Source organism: Salmo salar, chromosome ssa21, assembly GCF_905237065.1.
Source record: "Salmo salar chromosome ssa21, Ssal_v3.1, whole genome shotgun sequence".
NCBI classification, from domain to species: domain Eukaryota; kingdom Metazoa; phylum Chordata; class Actinopteri; order Salmoniformes; family Salmonidae; genus Salmo; species Salmo salar.
Genome location: NC_059462.1, coordinates 23,345,527 through 23,363,165, shown reverse-complemented (window position 1 = coordinate 23,363,165; position 17,639 = coordinate 23,345,527). Strand labels below are relative to the sequence as shown.

The following is a 17,639-nucleotide window of genomic DNA, read 5'->3' as shown; positions in this document are numbered from 1 at the left end:
CCAATTAGCTGTTGCCCTCTAGTACTGTCTTCCTCCACAAGCACCTGAGCTTCATTGACACATCACACAAGGGCCTTATGCAGGAGGTTGAAAATGTCACAGAACACTCCAATATAACCTACTGTATTGTGTAGATTAAAACATACATTCTGTGTTGTTGTACAAGACTAGAATTTGGACTAATGGCAGGTTACCATACTAATGGAGGGAATGAGCAGGTAGCTATACTGTATTGTTGGCATCATTACTTGTGTAAGGTTTAACCAACATATTACATTTGCTATGGATGTGTTATCACCATCCCAATGTTGCTCTTAGGCACATATCTATGATCTGCTTAGCCTACCTTTTACAAACCCTAAGCTTAACCATTAGGGGAAACCAAAACTCTTATATACACCCAGAATGCAATGTTTATTTTGTTGATCAACTGTTGAACATTAGTCTAGGTTACTGGGGAGTGGAAAGTAGGTTTGTCTTTTGTGAATAAATACATTCATAACACTGACATAAAGGCACAAAAGTTGCTATCACGGCTTGATAGAGCCAAGAACACTGAGGATGGAATTGCACACTACTGACTATAAGTGGGCTGAATGTAGAATTTACTGAATGGATATACCTGAGGTGGGGGAAGTTTACAAAACAAGTCCCGCCTCCTGATTAATCAGTGGCGAGGTAGGGGAGAGGAATCGTATTCATATGGGCTGAAGAGCGATAGTAGATTAATGGACTTTTCCATGTTTTTTTGTTTCAACATTTTATTGCAAGATATTTAATTTCACATTAGCCTGCAAGTTGTTTCGCGACATGGATTGACCCTGATTAACTTTTGAGCATCGGTGTCGTTACAGTCCGTCGTTTTTTGCTCCCGCTGACTGGCAGCTGGCAATGTATGGTAGTAGTCTATGACTTTCTGTTGTAACTGCAGCTATTGGAGTTGGTGGATCAGAAAATTAAGTTCGAGAGTGCGTGTCACGTTTTCCCATTTTACCGACAATTCGGAGGAGTAGGCTACACGCTATGGAGAGTGAAACGAATGATAACATCTCGATCACTTCCCAGCTTCACCTGAACAACAGCACCAATGCGAATGACAGGTAGGGCCCTAACGGCTTTGACATTTCCTTGTGTGATTTTTGTTGTTGTTGCAGAGATGAGTATCATATATTTATTTGTCTCCGACTTATCCGTGATGAAAGCTTGTAATAATCAAACAATTATAGGCAATGAAAAGTTATACAGCATCTGTCATGATGTTGTGCATCAGGTGACAGCGTCATGGCATGACAATAATTAACCAGGTGGGCTTTTAGTGTAGGGCCTATCAGCTGGCTTTTACTTTACTGTCTACATTATGTCACAATGTTTGCATTTACCAGCTGAATTGCCATAAAGTACACAGTTGTGAAACCTCTAGCCTTTTTGTTTTATTGCATGTTATGTCTGTTTGGGATGTTTGAACTTGTCTCTATCTTCCTTCTTTTGGCTTGGTTTTTGATATGCAGTTTCAACCTCTAGGGTTGTAATTTCACACTGGTTGATTGAACAGCATGTCATCTGATCCCAGCTACCTGTCACAGTAATCCCAACCACCTAGCCCAGGTTATTGTAGCTAAAGCTTGGCCAATGTCAAGTCATCGATCACTATGCTATAACAGTTCCAGGCTTTCAACCCACACTGACATCCCTCTGTGATCAATGCAGTCTACTGGGTCTAGAATGTGGGTCATATAGATCCATAGTTAATTTCTGTGTGCGTATTCTCAGGCTAACCCTGCTTTATCTCTCTAGGGTGGACTCGTATGGGTTTGAGATGCCTGAGGGTTATGAGTCCTATGAGAAGATGATGGCTGAGTATGTAGCCGTGCTCACCAGAAGGTCCATCAAGTGGTCTAAACTCCTACAGGGGAAAGTCCACGTGGAGAAGAACCTGAAGGGTGTGATGCACACACACACACAGAGAGGAGAAGAAACATACAACACATACACATATTGAATAAGAATTTTCATTCTATATTTGCATTCTGAGTTTTGACTGTAGTCATGGTTTCGGTTCTCTTAGTGAAGCGGTACGTGCGTAAGGGTGTGCCCAACGAGCACCGAGCCCAGATCTGGATGGCAGCCAGCGGGGCCCAGGAGCAGCTGGAAAAGAACCCAGGGTACTACCACTCTTTGCTGGGCACCGAGCAGCAGCACGATGCCAAGCTGGAGGAGACCGTCAGGATAGGTACTGTAAGCAATATAAAATGTTTTATGGGCGATTCCACGCCAGCAGGGGCGGAAAATATTTTTGGTATCTCAGATTGTTCTGGCAATTGTTAAATAGGAACTTCATTGGTAGAAAGCATGAGCAGCAGTGTGCTGCGTTTTCCTTTCTGTTTTCTAGGAAGGATGTTTAACATGCTTTTTACATTTGTATCACAAATTTCATGATGAAATTGGGCCATTTTAGGCCCTTTTTAGACCTATACACTCCTCCTATAAGACCCTATGTTCTGTGAACCGTAAATGATACAGGCATTTATACTCCTTATAGTGTGCTGTCAAATATGGAGTATGTTGTGATTATGAAATACACATTTTCACATTCATTCACATTTATTCAACATACATTTATTCAACATGGTACTTTTAATGATATTCCCTATTTTATACATTGCAATTGACATTATAGGTCATTAACAAAGGTCACAGCCCTCCTTTAGGATTGCAATTTCAGTCACCAGTTCCCTTTGAAACCATTTTCCCATTAACTGTGTTGGTGGCGCTCATAAAATGTATTATACCTTCAAAATTAGCAGAGAGCCCACTCTGGAATTGTGATGTACTTGTAGAGTATATTGTTCCAAACAATCTGTCTTAAAATGAACAAAATCAAAAAGGGTAGTTTTGAGATATTATTTTAATGTTTAATAAATGAATGTGAAAATTTGTATTTCAGAATCAAGACCTACTCCATATTTCAGAGCACACTCTAAGGAGTATAATGACACCGAGATGACTATATCAAGTACGGTTCACAGATCATAGGGTCTTACAGGAGACATGTACAGTATTGGTTAAAAAGGGCCTAAAATGGCCACTTTCATCATGATCAACAAAAAAAAAATGATTTGTGATAAATGTAAAAAGCATTTAAAACATCCTTCTTCCCAATGGAGTTTCTATGTGAGAATTTCCAGAACAATCTGAGATACCAAACATATTTTCCACTCCTGCTGGCGTGGAATCGCTCTATAGCATCTTGCAACAGAAAACAGAATTGCTCTCTAATGAACAAGACCCTGATTGTTCCTTTACTATGATTGGCTGATGGCGGAGTGCCCTGTCTCGGCAGACATGCACAGAACGTTCCCTGAGAACGTGCAGTTCCGGAACAGCTCCGAGCCCTGTCTGCAGAAGGCTCTGTACAACGTGCTGCTGGCGTATGGACACCACAACCAGGCTGTGGGATACTGCCAGGTATTGGGCCTTATAGATACTAAATCATCTGTTGGATGGATCTCACCGGTCTCCTGTGTCAGTCTCGCTTACCTTTGTTTACCTAACGTGTGTGCAATACGTCGTGTCGCCTCTTCTATGTGTACCTGTTCCGTCCCGTGGCTGTAATAACTGCCTATACCTCATCTGTCCTCTAAAGTGTGTGCATTGTGGGTACATACCATGTGTGCACACGTTTCTGTGTGTGTTGAGTTATTGTTTCTTTCTCTATTCTAGGGTATGAACTTCATAGCAGGCTACCTCATCATCATCACTAAGGATGAAGAGAAGTCCTTCTGGCTCATGGACTCTTTGTTGGGAAGAATACTCTCTGGTTAGTCCCACACGCTCCTGTTGTGTCTGTCTGGTTGTGTGAGAGGATACGCGTGGTGAGGTTTGCATAGTCATAGTAGTAGACCTACTTGTTTGTATAAGGTTTTCCCTTCTGTGTATTTTGGGAGCTGCTTCTGTGGAATAGCGCCATGGTCATGTGGCTTGTGGTAAGACTGCGTTGTTGGTATGTCGAGCTCTCATTACGAGATGAGCAAACACAGGATGTATCTCAGGTTTCAGGATATATACCATCTATGTACACACACACAACCTCTTGTCAAACACTGATCTGACTTAACCTGACCTGTTCTTGTTGTAGACTACTACAGCCCGGCCATGCTGGGGTTGAAGACGGACCAGGAGGTGTTGGGCGAGCTGGTGAGGGTCAAAGCCCCGGCTGTGTGGCAGGCCATGGCCCAACACAATGTCATGTGGACCCTGGTGGTCTCCCGATGGTTCATCTGCCTCTACATCGATGTCCTGCCTGTAGAGGTGAAGGGGATTGGGGTAGTGCGGGTGATGTGTTGGTAAAGTCTGGATCTATCATCACCCTCTGTATGATAATTATTCTCTTGTCTTTTTCTTAGACGGTTTTGCGGATCTGGGACTGCCTGTTCTACGAGGGCTCTAAGATCCTGTTCCGCGTGGCCCTGACTCTGATCCTCCACCACCAGGCTGAGATCCTGCAGGCCCGCTCCATGGTCGAGGTGTGTGAGCGCTTCAAACGGATCACCCAGGGGGCCTTCACATACGACTGCCACACCTTCATGCAGGTAAGCTACTCCAGAAGAGAAGTAACCTTAGGCAAAGATCTAGGGTCTGTTCACCATATTCAAATCCTAACCTTAATGTCAAATGCAGCCGTGTGACAATTAAGTACCCTACTGTGATCAAAAAGAAACAAAAAGTTTCTTAGCAAAGACCAGTTTCTCAAACAATTTTGCTAGGACTGGAAGGGGTAAACTGAAAACCAGCTGTTACTGGCAGAGAGGTTTGGAACTCTTTCTTATTGGTCTGTTAACTAATTTACCACCTGGTGATCTACCAAACCTCGCTGATTTACCACCTGGTGACCAGCCATGCCTAAACGCCATTCCACCAAAACAGGCTAAACTTTCAGGCAGTCTGTTCAAACAGCTCTTGCATGAATAGGGCATTTATACGTTTCACAATTTCTCAGTATTATTCCAACCTCATAATGTGGAAATATCTAAATAAAACACAGGAAAATCATATTTTTGACTGCACTGGGCCTTTAACAAAAGGCACATCTCAATAGGTGGTCCAGGTATGACATTGCATAAGTGTGGGGGGGGGTGAGCCTTTCCTCTTTCGACCTGTATTGCTCGTCTATTGTTCCCACGAGCGAGGGGGAGGCCGACGAGAGTTAAGCATCAGACCAACTCCTTGAATAGCCAACTCTTGAAGTTAGTGTAAAACAGGGGTTCTCAAACATTTTCACTCAGGCCCCCTTCCAGAATTGGGGAACATCTCGTGCCCGCCACGTCTATTGGCACAAGCACTGTTCCTGACACAACTGTTCCCGTCCCACTACAATCTATGGGCTAAAATCTAGCTCAAAAGTGTTAGCTGACCTGGACATTTCTGACGAGTTATAAATAGCCCTCTAAGGTATGCAATGACTGACATGACAAGAGGAACTGATGATGCACTATCCAATTTCTAAATTGCACCTTGTGCATTCCCTTTTGGGAACCACTAGTCTAAAAAAACGTTTTACCCTTAAGTGCGTGTACATTACGATTTATACTTGGGATAATGTTTTTCAACAGGTAAAGGTCAAAAATAGCTGGAGTGCGTCTTTAACCATGAGTAAGGAAATGCAAGAGACTTTAGATCAACATCTATTGACAACTTCACTGATGAACTCTGGCCTTTCTCCTTTTCTTGATCTTGACAGGAAATCTTCAGGGAACCAGGAAGTCTCTCCATGGCAACCATCACTAAGCTAAGGGAGACATGCCGAGAACACATAGTGGCTGAGATGTCCAGACTCCGCCCTTGACCACTCACCACCACTAATAACCTCTTAAGGCAATCACCCTGTGGTTATCCTGGGCTAGTTCCAGGTCATCTTCATTGCAGTTGCGCTACAGATGATCAGACTTCACATCTGGAGAAACGACCATTATCTCAGGAACCACATAAATATGATGACATGGCAATCACTCTTCTGAGATGCTGAATTGAGCTGAGTGATTGTAGTACCCCCATCTAGCCAAATATTATTTGTATTGTAAAAAGCATTAAACTGTAATCTTGTACTTTTTGCATTTTTCCTGTGGTAGGATCATGTGAATGATAAGTTGTGGTTAGACAGTGGAGACGCGTTGTAAATAATGTGTCAACTCTCTAAAATGAAGTCACAGGATGTAGTCCAATTTTCCACCCTTCTCCCCAAAGGGTACCATATTCCAGTCCCACCCAGGAATCGCCTGGGGAGGAAAATGTGATAACTCTAGCCCATACTTACACCATCCCAATGCTTTAAAATCCATGAGGGAGTGAGCAAGTGCACACTTAGGCCTGAATCGTAACTTGAAGTGTGCATATAAGTTCATGCAATCTTGCATTGACTCAATGTATGATTTACGCCATGTGTGTGCGATCGACTTAACTGGACCAAAGTTAACTCTCTTCAACAAAGGGCTGCTCTCACTGTAACCTTTAATTGGAAGTTAATTTCTGTCTTACTACATTTAAGCAAAATATATTGCTTTGTTCTCCAAGCTTAGCAATGTGTTCCCAAATACAAGAAATCTCAAATAGAACCAAGGGTTCTGTCAAACACCACAAGACAAACTGTACATAGAGCTCATTCCTCAGCTCTTATTTTATTTGCTCCGCTTTTAGAAAACAATTAAAACATTATCTTTTAAAACCTTAAGGGCTGGATCCAATCTGTATCGCAGAAAAACATCCGCGTTGACATATGCGTAGCGCTTACGTTAATTCAGTCTCCAAACGCGGGAACATCTCGCTCTGATACTAATTGAATCCAACCCTAAATCACTACATATGGATATTAACACTTCTAGATGAGGGGTGGAATGAAAATTCACATCCTTTTTACTTCCCCGTTTCACTACAAACAATGCATCATCTATGATCATTCAATAGGCCAGGCAAATCAACAAAGGGAATGTCCCTAACAAGGTCACACGCTGTGTAGATAGAAAGGGTATGTCCCCAATGTCAACTAAGATGTGCACTACATGGGGAATAGGGTGTCATTTGAGTCAAACTAACATTGGCATAGATCCCATTCTTCTTGTAAGTGGGGAGGCACAGATTCCATTTGGCACAGACATTTCAGATTATTCCTCTCTAAAATAGTGTTGTACTATGGACAGTAACTCCAACTCCGTTAAATTGTTCTAACTATAATAGCCTGAATCCTAACTTGAGAAAACAACCTATAACTGTCCAGTTACATTTTAAGCTAGTATTCAGCCTTTGTGAGAACCATGTCATTTTACTGTAACAACCACTCCCCTTAATATAAATCACTGGAAGTACCAACAAAAGTAGCAACAAAAATCTGTCTTAATAATGTAACTATAATTGGTTGTACCAGTATTCATAAAACCAGGTTCAAGTCACTGCTACGGGGGAAAAGCATTGGCACATAATCAATTTCCTCCACTGTGCCAACATACTGAGTAACAGCATTTTCCTCCATCTCTTTAGGTTAGGTAGTAACATGGTAGTCAAGTTTCATAACGTCCATGGTACAGTGCGCTGTAATACCAATGTCTAAGTGGAGCACACGCCCACCACGTCCCTTCATTCTAGTGTAGCGTGTGACGCTCGTTCTGTCAATTCAGTTTCAGTTCATTGTTACATTCCCTCTTAGAATCAGTGAAAAAAAAAAACATCTGAGGCCCGGTCCAGAAACAACCTCTTGCCCCTAGGCACGCAAATGTACTAATCAGACGCAAGATTCCAAGTTATTTAGGGGTTATAGGGTTGTTTGTGGACAGGGCTAATATTACACTCCCTCACTCTGATCACCATAAATTAATGAGTCCCTCTCTCTGCAGACAACTGCTTTACCATCAAATTACCTTCGTCCTTGTTCCTCAATCCATTCCGAGGGGAAACCAAAGTAAACAAAATGTGCCCCTAGGGGATCCCCAAGAGATGGATTGACAAACACTACCATTCCCAATCTGCAGCTGGAGCTGACCTCCAGTCCCAAGCTAAGCACAGATCTAAAGTCAGATTATTCAGCCCCTAACAAAGGATACAAAATGATCTGACCCTGGACCAGCGGTTAGATGCAACTTCCATCAACTCCATATTATATTCAAAGTTACAACTTTATTATGTTCAATGATGTTGCAAACATTATGCAACAAGTTACTTCCATTGGTTGAGAGGGGATTTGTTGGCGCAGCCAGCTACAGTCATAATATTCCCTTCACACGAGTAACAGTGACCCATTATGATGTGACTGACAATGGCCACCATCAAAAACAGGAAAAAAGCCATTAAAACAGCAGCAGCAATGCTTGTAAACAAATAATCCCTCAGAATTCCCATGTCAGACACCAGTAAAACTTAAGCATGATAAAAATAACTTAGGCTACGCAGAGTGTGGATTATTATTCAGCATATGGTTATGAGCACGCCACCACACCCTCCTGCAGTGTTGAGTGTTTCGTTATGTCATTACAATCTCTCAGCAGACCCCACCCTTTTTTTTTAAATACAAAGGAGCAGTTCCGTCCTGAAAGTGCAAATCAACCCCATGGAGATCCAACGTGGGGTAAGTGAGTACAAAGGGGAGGAGGTGGCAGCAAGGATTCTACGGTAAGACCAACTGAATGGGGGCAGGGAAGTTTAGTTGAGGGTTGGAGTGAGGGGGGGGGGGCAGGAAGTAATCTCAGATAGTCTGGTACCCAGCGTGACTCCTCTTCCTGCCAATAAGGTAGGCCACAAGGACGATGAGGACCAGGCTGGCCAGAGCAGTGCCCACGATGATGGGAATCAACATGTCATCCTCATCCAGCTGACACTCCTCCGCTGGAGAGATGAGAGAGGAGAGACAGAGGGGGAATGAGATACACCAATGGCGAGAGAAAGAAAAGAAGGTGAGACAGGTGGGAAAAAAATGGAAAGACAAAAAGTAGGAGTTGAATGAGTGACCATCTATTACTCCAATCTCAGAACTGTGGATAACCACTTTCCTGAGATAAGTCCCATAGTAACACCCAGTATAGTACCTGCTCCAAACTGGTCCCCGGTCAGGCCAAAGGGCTGCACCTGCAGCTGGAAGGTGTTGAGAGAGAAGTTCACAGCCACAGCCAGAGTCTGCTCCTCACGGCACATGTAACTACGACCCAGGGTACCACGCAGGTAGTCCAGACTACTGTTACTGGCTGAGAAGGGCTCTGGAGAGACAACAGCGAGGTTATAGGTGGGGTGAGAAAGGGAAGAGAAAACAGGCAGAATGGAAAAGAGGAAGAAAAGGGAAGGATGTGAGAAAGGATGGAAGGGAGGGATGTGAAAAAGGAGAAAAGATGGAAGGGGGGGATAAGGACAAGAAGTAGTTACAGTAGGACCAGGTGGGGGATGGATTGTGGGAAAGGGAGGATTATAGAAGGGTTCAACACGGAAAAACTGCATACATAACAGATGGAGGTTATAAGAGGATAGATGGATCATGTGCATGTATTATTCACTAGATTAAATGATGCTGCACAGATGATCCATTGATTGGTGAACTATGGATCCAGACTCACCACTCATGTCCGGCCAGGCTGCAGACAGAGTCACTCCACTCAGGTGGTACTTACTGGACGTGGCATTCTGCAGACACAAGAGACCCAATGATGAGACGCGTATGTACATCAAACACATACACAGGATTACAGAGCCAAGCCCACTCCATTTAAACCAGGATGGAACAAACTAAGTCACAAGTGCCTGTTCTCTGCTTGTTCATTAGGCTCCATCTTGTGGCAGTCAGGTGTTAGTGCAGAAAGGTTTGTACTACTGATACAGAAGACTACCTTACGCATGTACTGATATGAGAGAGAGTAAACAAATCATCTCCCAGATAATGTTTGCCTGTCTTGATATTTGCGTGTTGTTTCAGTATGTGTGTATTCCTATGTTAGTTTAAGTGTGTGTGCAGGTTAATCAGGTCATGTAGAGATCAGTGGTCTGCCATCCATCACCTCCATTCCTCCTACACACGACATTCCTGCTGGTAACACCAGGCACCAGCGCATATCCATTCTGTGGGTTTACTCTGCCTCGCTCTGAGTGTGTCTGTCTGTCTGTGTCTGGATTTGGTGAGAGGTGAACGGTACAGCCAAAGACGAGAAAAACAAAGTAAAGAGAAGCTAAAAAAAAAAGGTAAAGAGGGAGCTGACCAGGGAGAAAAGGAAGGTGAGGTTGGTTTTCTCCTCAGCCATCAGCAGCAGGGTGGCACTGTCCGAGTCACATGACCCTGAGCTCTTAGTCACGTTGGGCTGGAGGTTCAACACGTCTTGCACAGTCTGCACACACAGGACAAGACACGGGTTAGTGCGAGGGTGTGAGAGAGTGCCTGGGCTGCAAGTATGTGCAAGTCTGTGTCCGTACATTATTGAGAGAGGCAGAGCTGAAGCGGATGTTGAGCTGCAGTCCCATGCGGGCCATCAGACAGACGGTCCCATTGCCGTTGGTTACAGTGTAGTTGCCCCTCTCAGGCCGGGCTGGGGGCACAGGAGGCAGAGCCGTGGTTTGAGGGGCAGCAGCAGTGGGCGGGACGTCAGTGGCAGCAAAGCTCTGATGCAACGTGACCGCTGTAATGTAACAATAAGTCAATGAAGTCAAACAGCCAATGCCAGTCTACAATCACAGAGTACATGCATGGATAGAAAAAAATATTCAGCTCGGTCTGATCCTTGGCTAGCTGGTGGTTAGGTCTCACAGGGTGCATCTCAATAGTCTTGAGTGGTCTCCTTTCTCTTATCTGTATAGATGTGAAAGAACTAGACAAGCAACCTCTGCAGGCATTCAACGCCATAATGTTGCTTTCACCCATCATGCGTTATCAGATATGCGCAGACAAAGGAGAGGAGATGAAGTGAGACACTTGAGATGCACCCATTGAGTAGGTCAGTAACCTTGAGGTAATGTTGTGGCTAATTCCTTTAATGGGTTGGCTTAAAACTGGCTGGTAACAAAACTCTGGTTCCATTTATTTTGCAGTCACATAAATTCCAAGCGCTTTAGTGGGTCACACCTAGGGTTGCAAAGGGTCGGAAACTTTACAGTAAATTTCCATTGAAGTTAAGCCTGGGAATTTTGCTTAAATTCATTTAAAAAAAAAGTTGGCTTATAACAGGGATTCTAGTTCTTGTGGCATATTTTGGTAAAACTATCCCCAATGCAATTGCAACCCTCTGCATGCATTCTTCCATCACATGTACAGCTGATTCTCAAGATCTTGCACACTAATGAGATTGCTATTGAGCCCACACTACTACACTGTCTGAGCCAAGGACTACATGCTTTCTGGTAAGTTTTGATTGCAATACCGGGTGGGGTGAATATATTTTATATGACATACATGATTTTGTTAACTAGTAAATAGTAGCCTACAGCAAAGTGTGTTTAAATTATTTCTAACTTATAAAAAAAAATTATGCTAGCTAGTTTTTTCTACCATGTGGGTTTTCGCTTGCTTGAGCCTGCTGAGGAGTGTTAATTCACCCGTTTCCATACATGTTTCATTTTAAAACGTATCTTACAAAGGAGTTGTTTAATCTAACTGCTTAACCATTTATCTATACATGGAATTGTATGTTTTTTTTAAAACTAATCTTTACAGGAAAATGACACGGGCACTATCTGATGTGTGGAGACATTTCACTGCAGCTAATGTAGAAGGTAAAGCTGTGTACATTTGCAAATACTGTGCCAAATCATATGTGAAGAATGCAACAAAGATGCAGACTCATCTGGCCAAGGGCATAAAGTTCCCTCGGCGCTCACAACAAGCAACCTCTGACAAAAGTCCCCCTACTTCTATTCAAGGTGAAAATGAGGAATCAGACACCTTATCGATAGCAACAACTCGTGGTCCTCCTGGAATCAGAAGATGACTCAATGGAGGAACGTAGTCAGAGAAATGCTGATGAAGGTCTTGCTTGAGCTGTGTATGCAACTGGTTCACCCAATGCTCACAGGCAATGTGTATTGGAAGAAACCCCTCCATACACCCCTCCAACCAGACATGCTTTATCTACTCATTTGCTGGATGCAGAGTTCAAGTGAAGGTCAAGCAAATCAGAGAAAGCAGACTTTATTGCAATCATCTCTGATGGGTGGTCAAATGTTAGTGGGCAAGGAATAATTAACTACATAATCTCCACCCCTCAACCAGTATTCTACAAGAGCACAGAGAAGGGACAACAGACACACTGGTCTCTACATTGCAGATGAGCTTTAGGCAGTCATCAATGACCTTGGACCACAGAAGGTATTTGCACTGGTGACAGACAATGCTGCGAACATGAAGGCTGCTTGGAGGAGTCCTACCCTCACATCACTCCCATTGGCTGTGCTGCTCCTGCATTGAAGCTGCTCCTAAAGGACATCATGGGACTGAAAACAATGGATACACTCTACAAGAGAGCCAAGGAAATGGTTAGGTATGTGAAGGGTCATCAAGTTATTCCAGCAATCTACCTCACCAAGCAAAGTGAGAAGAATAAGAGCACCACATTGATGCTGCCCAGCAACACCCATTGGGGTGGTGTTGTCATGTTTGACAGTCTCCTGGAGGGGAAGGAGTCTCCAAGAAATGGCCATATCACAGTCTGCCGATATGGACAGCCCCATCAAGAGGATCCTCCTGGATGATGTATTTTGGGAGAGAGTGGTAAGCAGCCTGAAACCTATAGCAGCGGCCATTGCAGCGGTTGAGGTAGACAATGCCATCCTGTCTGTTCAGACTCTGCTTGCAGATGTAAGAGAAGAAATCTGTACTGCCCTGCACACTTCACTGTTGCTCCAAGCAGAGGAAACTGCAGAATGTGAGCGATGACATCAGTAATGATGTAGCCTTGGAAGCCACATGAAGCTAATAGTGATGAAAGTGACCGTATTGTTGAAATGAACCAAGTAGAACAGACATGCTTCTGAAATGCATCAAAAAGCGTGAAGACTTCTGTCTGAAGCCCATACACGCCACAGCGTACATGTTGGAACCCAAGTATGCTAGCAAGAGCATCCTCTCTGGTGCAGAGATCAACTAGGCCTGTGGTGTCATCACTTCCGTGTCTCGCCACCTTGGCCTGGATGAGGGCAAGGTTCTTGGCAGTCTGGCGACGTACACTTCCAAGCAAGGGCTTTGGGATGGAGATGCAACATGGCAGTCGTGCCAACATATCTCATCAGTCACCTGGTGGAAGGGACTTTGTGGATCTGAGGCTCTTTCCCCTGTTGCCTCCATCATCCTCCAAATCCCACCAACATCAGCCGCCTCAAGAGCGCAACTGGTCCTTGTTTGGGAACACGCACACCAAAGCACGCAACAGGCTGACCAATACAAGGGTTGAAAAATTGGTGGCCATCCAGGCAAACTTGAGGCTTTTTGAGCCTGACAACGATCCATCCTCAACAAGGTTGGAAATTGACAATGAAGATGAGACCCCAGAGTCTGATGTTCAAGAGGTGGACATTGAGGAGGTCCAGGGAGAAGACATGGAAGCCTGAGAGGATGACAACCAAAGCTTTAGTTTCATTTTACAGATGTATGTTAAACGTTTTTGGGAGATGCGATGGATCATTGGGGATCATTCAATATTCCCTGTCTTTTGTTGTTCAGAGAAATCATTCCATGTGAAGAGTCAACTCATTTAAAGTTCAATTCATAACTAAATTGTTTTTTATTTCTATTGGAAGGATTTAAATAATTTTCAATTATGTCTACTTATGATGAGGTAAAAGGTTAATGTTTCTGTCTCCATATGATATTGTCTCCATATATGGTAAATATATCCTATACAAAAAACATCTACATTTAAATGATATTAATATGCATATATTTCCATTAATTCACATATATTCCTGTTAATTTCCACAGAAAGTTTCCACCTCTGAATATTCCCCAAAATGTGCAACCCTTGACTCACACCAAAGTTTTTTTTAAGAACCATTGGAATGAAGAAGCATGTCTGTTCTACTTGGTTCATTTCAACAATACGGTCACTTTCATCACTATTAGCTTCATGTGGCTTCCAAGGCTACATCATTACTGATGTCATCGCTCACATTCTCTTTGGCCGATGTCCGTCTATTTCTCTGTGCAGAGGAAAATACTAGTCAACACTCACCACTACCTCGCTTTTGAACCAAGGTGTAGGAATAGAGGAGGAAACCTTAGGCTAAAATGTAAAAAATATTCAGCAACTTGAGGACAATTAAGTTTACAGAGCTGGGCAATATAGACAAAAATCCATATCATAATAACACACCAGTTCCTTTTTTTAAAAAATATATTACCCTTAAAACTACTACTACTTTGAATGTCGTGGCTATCAATTGTCCTGTTGGCAATAGCCCATATTTGCAGACTTATTTAATTTCAAACTCCACATTCCTTTAGTAAAAGTCTATTTGTGGAAAACATCACCCTGATTAATTATTTAATTATGGCTTTGCCTACACCTAAATATTTCATTTATTTATTATATGAGCAAAAGATATTCCACTTTATTTGGAACGCCAAGCCAGAAAATTAAACAGGCCTATTTATGTAACGAATATGAATTCGGAGGGCAGAAAAGATGAAATATTAAAGCATTGGACCGCTCACTAAAGACTTCAGTCATACAAAAGCTATATTTAAATCGGTTCTCTAGCAGATTAGTAAGAATGTCTCACCCCTTGTTCAAGAATGGCCTTTTCCCCTTCATTGTTGATTACATCTCACTTTCGGTTACTTGAAAATTAAATCTAAAAATCTAAAAAAATATTGCTATATTTAAAACAAGCTGATTGCATTTCAGTATAATCCACCAGAAAAGAAAACAAATATTACAATAATTATTAAACTCATACTAATTGATAATAAAAAAATATATTAAAAGATATCTTTAAATTATGTAATAAATAGAACTGGTGGAGTTGTCACATGCGGTTAACAGAAATATATGGAAATGTCTGCTCTATCCAAAATTGCAGCATTACCGCAAAAATGGAGGCGGCAAATGGAAGGGGTAGAAGGTAAGGAACTTGTCTGTTGGCCCTGCATTAAAGACCAAAACTGATTAAAGACAATTGTGATTAAAGTATACCTGTTTAATTTAAGCCCCAAAAATTGACAGCTACACCATACAGCTTGCATTAGATCACTTGTTTTGGTACTGCCCTTATGTAGCTTGTTTATGGATGCACATTCATGAATGGCTGAAGAATTGCAACATTCACCTGGAGTTAACTCTGCAAATATTCCTGCTGTGTGACTTAAAGCCATAGTCAGTCAATCAATGAAATAATACTCTTAACAAAAATGTTAATCTTTCATTTAAAATCTGTAGAAACTATGAGAATAGAAAGGTTCAGAACTTTTGTGAAACATCAGTTGGAAAAATATATATAGCCACTAGAAATAAAAGCTGGATGCTTTCCAGAGATAGATGGGAGGGATTGAGGGTAACTAAAAAAAACAGAAAATAGTCAAATATACTGTGTCAGTAAAATGTAAATAGGCTTCTACTTCCAGCTTATACATACTAAGTATTGTTGGCCATTCGTTTACTCCAATTAGGGGAGGTAGGGATAGGGGAGAATAATAAATTAGTAAAATATATTTAATTAAAATAAATAATTTCAGCCTACACTTACCAAATAATATATGGGGGATTGGAAATGGACAATTACATTGATATAAGCCACAAGCTGCAATATTAAAGCTGACCTACACCCGAAGAAAAATAACTACTTCATAGTTATTATTGATCAGTAAAATGTACTCGATAAATCATGGGTTCGTCTGTATCGATCATTTTCGGTTTATCATCCCAGCGCTAGTTGACAATACATTAATGATCAAACACCCAGTTCCACAGTATCACCGATCAGTTTTCCCTTTTCCTGTCTCACTTATTACCTCTGTCTATTTGTCTATCAATTTCCACAATATCTTGACATGATCTTAGTTGGCTGTACCCATTTAGATTACATTTAGGCCCAGTTTGTCCTACAAAGAGAAGATTACAAAGGACAGGCTGTACACATGTTACTGCGATCTAATAACATGGCCTTCTACCAGCTTATAGCCCAAAGCACTAAATTGGTTACTTACCAAGAAACAAGCATAGAATGTAATAAACAAAACAACCGAGTGCAGTGACATCAATAATGATACAGGCCAGAATGTATCCAGTTTCTTTTAAATCACTAGTCACAGCACTTTTGGAATCACGTGAGGGGCCCATTGCCACAAAAGCGCACATGCACCGCTTGACTTTGTCATGCACGACAGCCACTAAGCAAGACAAACAACTCAGTCTGGACCCGCATCGACCTGTAACATAGGGCAATGCAAGTCAAAGCGCAAACGAAGAACCAGCTCTACACGTTTACATAAACTAGCAAAATAGGTTAGAGGACCGAATTCTGGTGTATTCTCGTTGGATTCATTGTACCCATCTAGCATCTATACTCACCTAAAAACGTGATGAACGCCAGGAACATGGGTTGTTTGCGGCTATGTTGTTTCATATTTTTATTCGGTTGTTTGCCAATGCGAATCACAACAACATGCACACGACCCAGAGACAGGAATGCAGGACAGTCCGTGAGCTAGCTTTGCTAGAAACAACGCAAACCCACTGTTCGTGCTCTCTCTTTGCTTCCGCGAGCAAGAATCCTCTGGAAACAAATCTTCGGAAATATTTCCTTTCCCTTTGATTACTTTGCCCTTTTTGCTTTAGTTAGTGCCGATGAAATTGATGATCGTTGTGTTTGGACCGTCACATACCACGGATGACTTCTGCTCTGCACCAAGAAGAAATGACAACGGTCATGTAACCGAGAGTTTAAGAACCGCCCAGAATAAACACGTGACATGAGTAGTGATTCGTGTTGACGTTCAACAGCTGTGGAGTTACAGATGTGACGTTGGTTACAATGTTGCCATGGAGATTTAACGTTGGAAGGAAGTGACGTGTTCTATATTGGGTATTTTGGTCGCGGTAGTTGCCTCGTTGTAATAACAATGATACAGTTTTCTCCATACAGCTTTTTTTCTGAAAAGAAAAGAAGGAAAAAAAGAAGAGCATATTCGTTTTGAAACCAGCTGCATCCAAAAATGTGTCCCAATAGGCCTACACCATCACTCTCTTATTAAATGTTCCTATTGAAGAGCATTTTTGCTCATCATTCAGACCAGTTGTGATCCACCTTCCATAGTCAGATGATGCCGGGCGACCATTTCACACAGGGATGTCAAAATGCTTTGTCATCCACTTGCTATTTACCCCCTTCTTCACCCCAATTAGGTCTATTGACACTCAAGCTGCAACCTCTAACCTCCGTTCTGGTCTCCTTCAAGTCTATCGGGATGAGGAAAGAATGAAATTCTTAAGGCACACACAGGTCAAGATGGCGCTGTCTAGTGGTCTATGGTGCATTTCACAGGGTCGTCATTGCACCTCAACCATAACATTAACACATGACATGCCATACAATGCCATAAAACAACGGATACTTCACCAGTCTGTCATTAAGAACAAACATAGCCACCACGGAGAAAGTGAAACTGTTTAATAACGTAATCATGTTCAATGTTTATT

At 42.3% G+C, this 17,639-nt stretch overlaps 2 protein-coding genes across 3 annotated transcripts; one reads left to right on the top strand and one right to left on the bottom strand.

The window, feature by feature from the left end:
- The first annotated feature begins 655 nt into the window (after positions 1–655).
- Positions 656–6,101, top strand: LOC106581972 (growth hormone-regulated TBC protein 1-A). Its single transcript, XM_014164575.2, has 8 exons — positions 656–1,100; positions 1,795–1,940; positions 2,066–2,230; positions 3,341–3,465; positions 3,721–3,817; positions 4,136–4,308; positions 4,404–4,589; positions 5,738–6,101. The coding sequence occupies exons 1-8, from the start codon at positions 1,024–1,026 to the stop codon at positions 5,840–5,842; spliced, it is 1,074 nt and encodes a 357-aa protein (XP_014020050.1). The 5' UTR covers positions 656–1,023; the 3' UTR covers positions 5,843–6,101.
- A 541-nt stretch (positions 6,102–6,642) lies between these two features.
- Positions 6,643–16,877, bottom strand: LOC106581974 (lysosome-associated membrane glycoprotein 1). 2 transcript variants are annotated; one of them, XM_014164582.2, is made up of 6 exons: positions 16,512–16,877; positions 10,432–10,634; positions 10,221–10,346; positions 9,585–9,651; positions 9,066–9,233; positions 6,643–8,865 (listed from the first exon to the last, which is right to left on the bottom strand). In XM_014164582.2, the coding sequence occupies exons 1-6, from the start codon at positions 16,564–16,566 to the stop codon at positions 8,726–8,728; spliced, it is 759 nt and encodes a 252-aa protein (XP_014020057.2). In that variant the 5' UTR covers positions 16,567–16,877; the 3' UTR covers positions 6,643–8,725. The 2 variants fall into 2 exon arrangements, with proteins under 2 accessions (XP_014020057.2, XP_045560525.1); XM_045704569.1 differs by lacking the exon at positions 16,512–16,877 and adding an exon at positions 16,148–16,295.
- Positions 16,878–17,639: the final 762 nt, after the last annotated feature.

What these genes read in the sequence shown, in the direction of transcription:
- LOC106581972 (XM_014164575.2), top strand. Translation starts at nt 1,024, where the DNA reads ATGGAGAGTGAAACGAATGATAACATCTCGATCACTTCCCAGCTTCAC. An exon ending in AGCACCAATGCGAATGACAG is followed by an intron (nt 1,101 to 1,794) that starts GTAGGGCCCTAA and finishes TTATCTCTCTAG; the next exon opens with GGTGGACTCGTATGGGTTTG. An exon ending in AGGCTGTGGGATACTGCCAG is followed by an intron (nt 3,466 to 3,720) that starts GTATTGGGCCTT and finishes TCTCTATTCTAG; the next exon opens with GGTATGAACTTCATAGCAGG.
- LOC106581974 (XM_045704569.1), bottom strand. Translation starts at nt 16,280, where the DNA reads ATGGGCCCCTCACGTGATTCCAAAAGTGCTGTGACTAGTGATTTAAAA. An exon ending in TCACCTTCCTTTTCTCCCTG is followed by an intron (nt 9,652 to 10,220) that starts GTCAGCTCCCTC and finishes TTGTGTCTGCAG; the next exon opens with AATGCCACGTCCAGTAAGTA. An exon ending in CGGGGACCAGTTTGGAGCAG is followed by an intron (nt 8,866 to 9,065) that starts GTACTATACTGG and finishes TCATCTCTCCAG; the next exon opens with CGGAGGAGTGTCAGCTGGAT.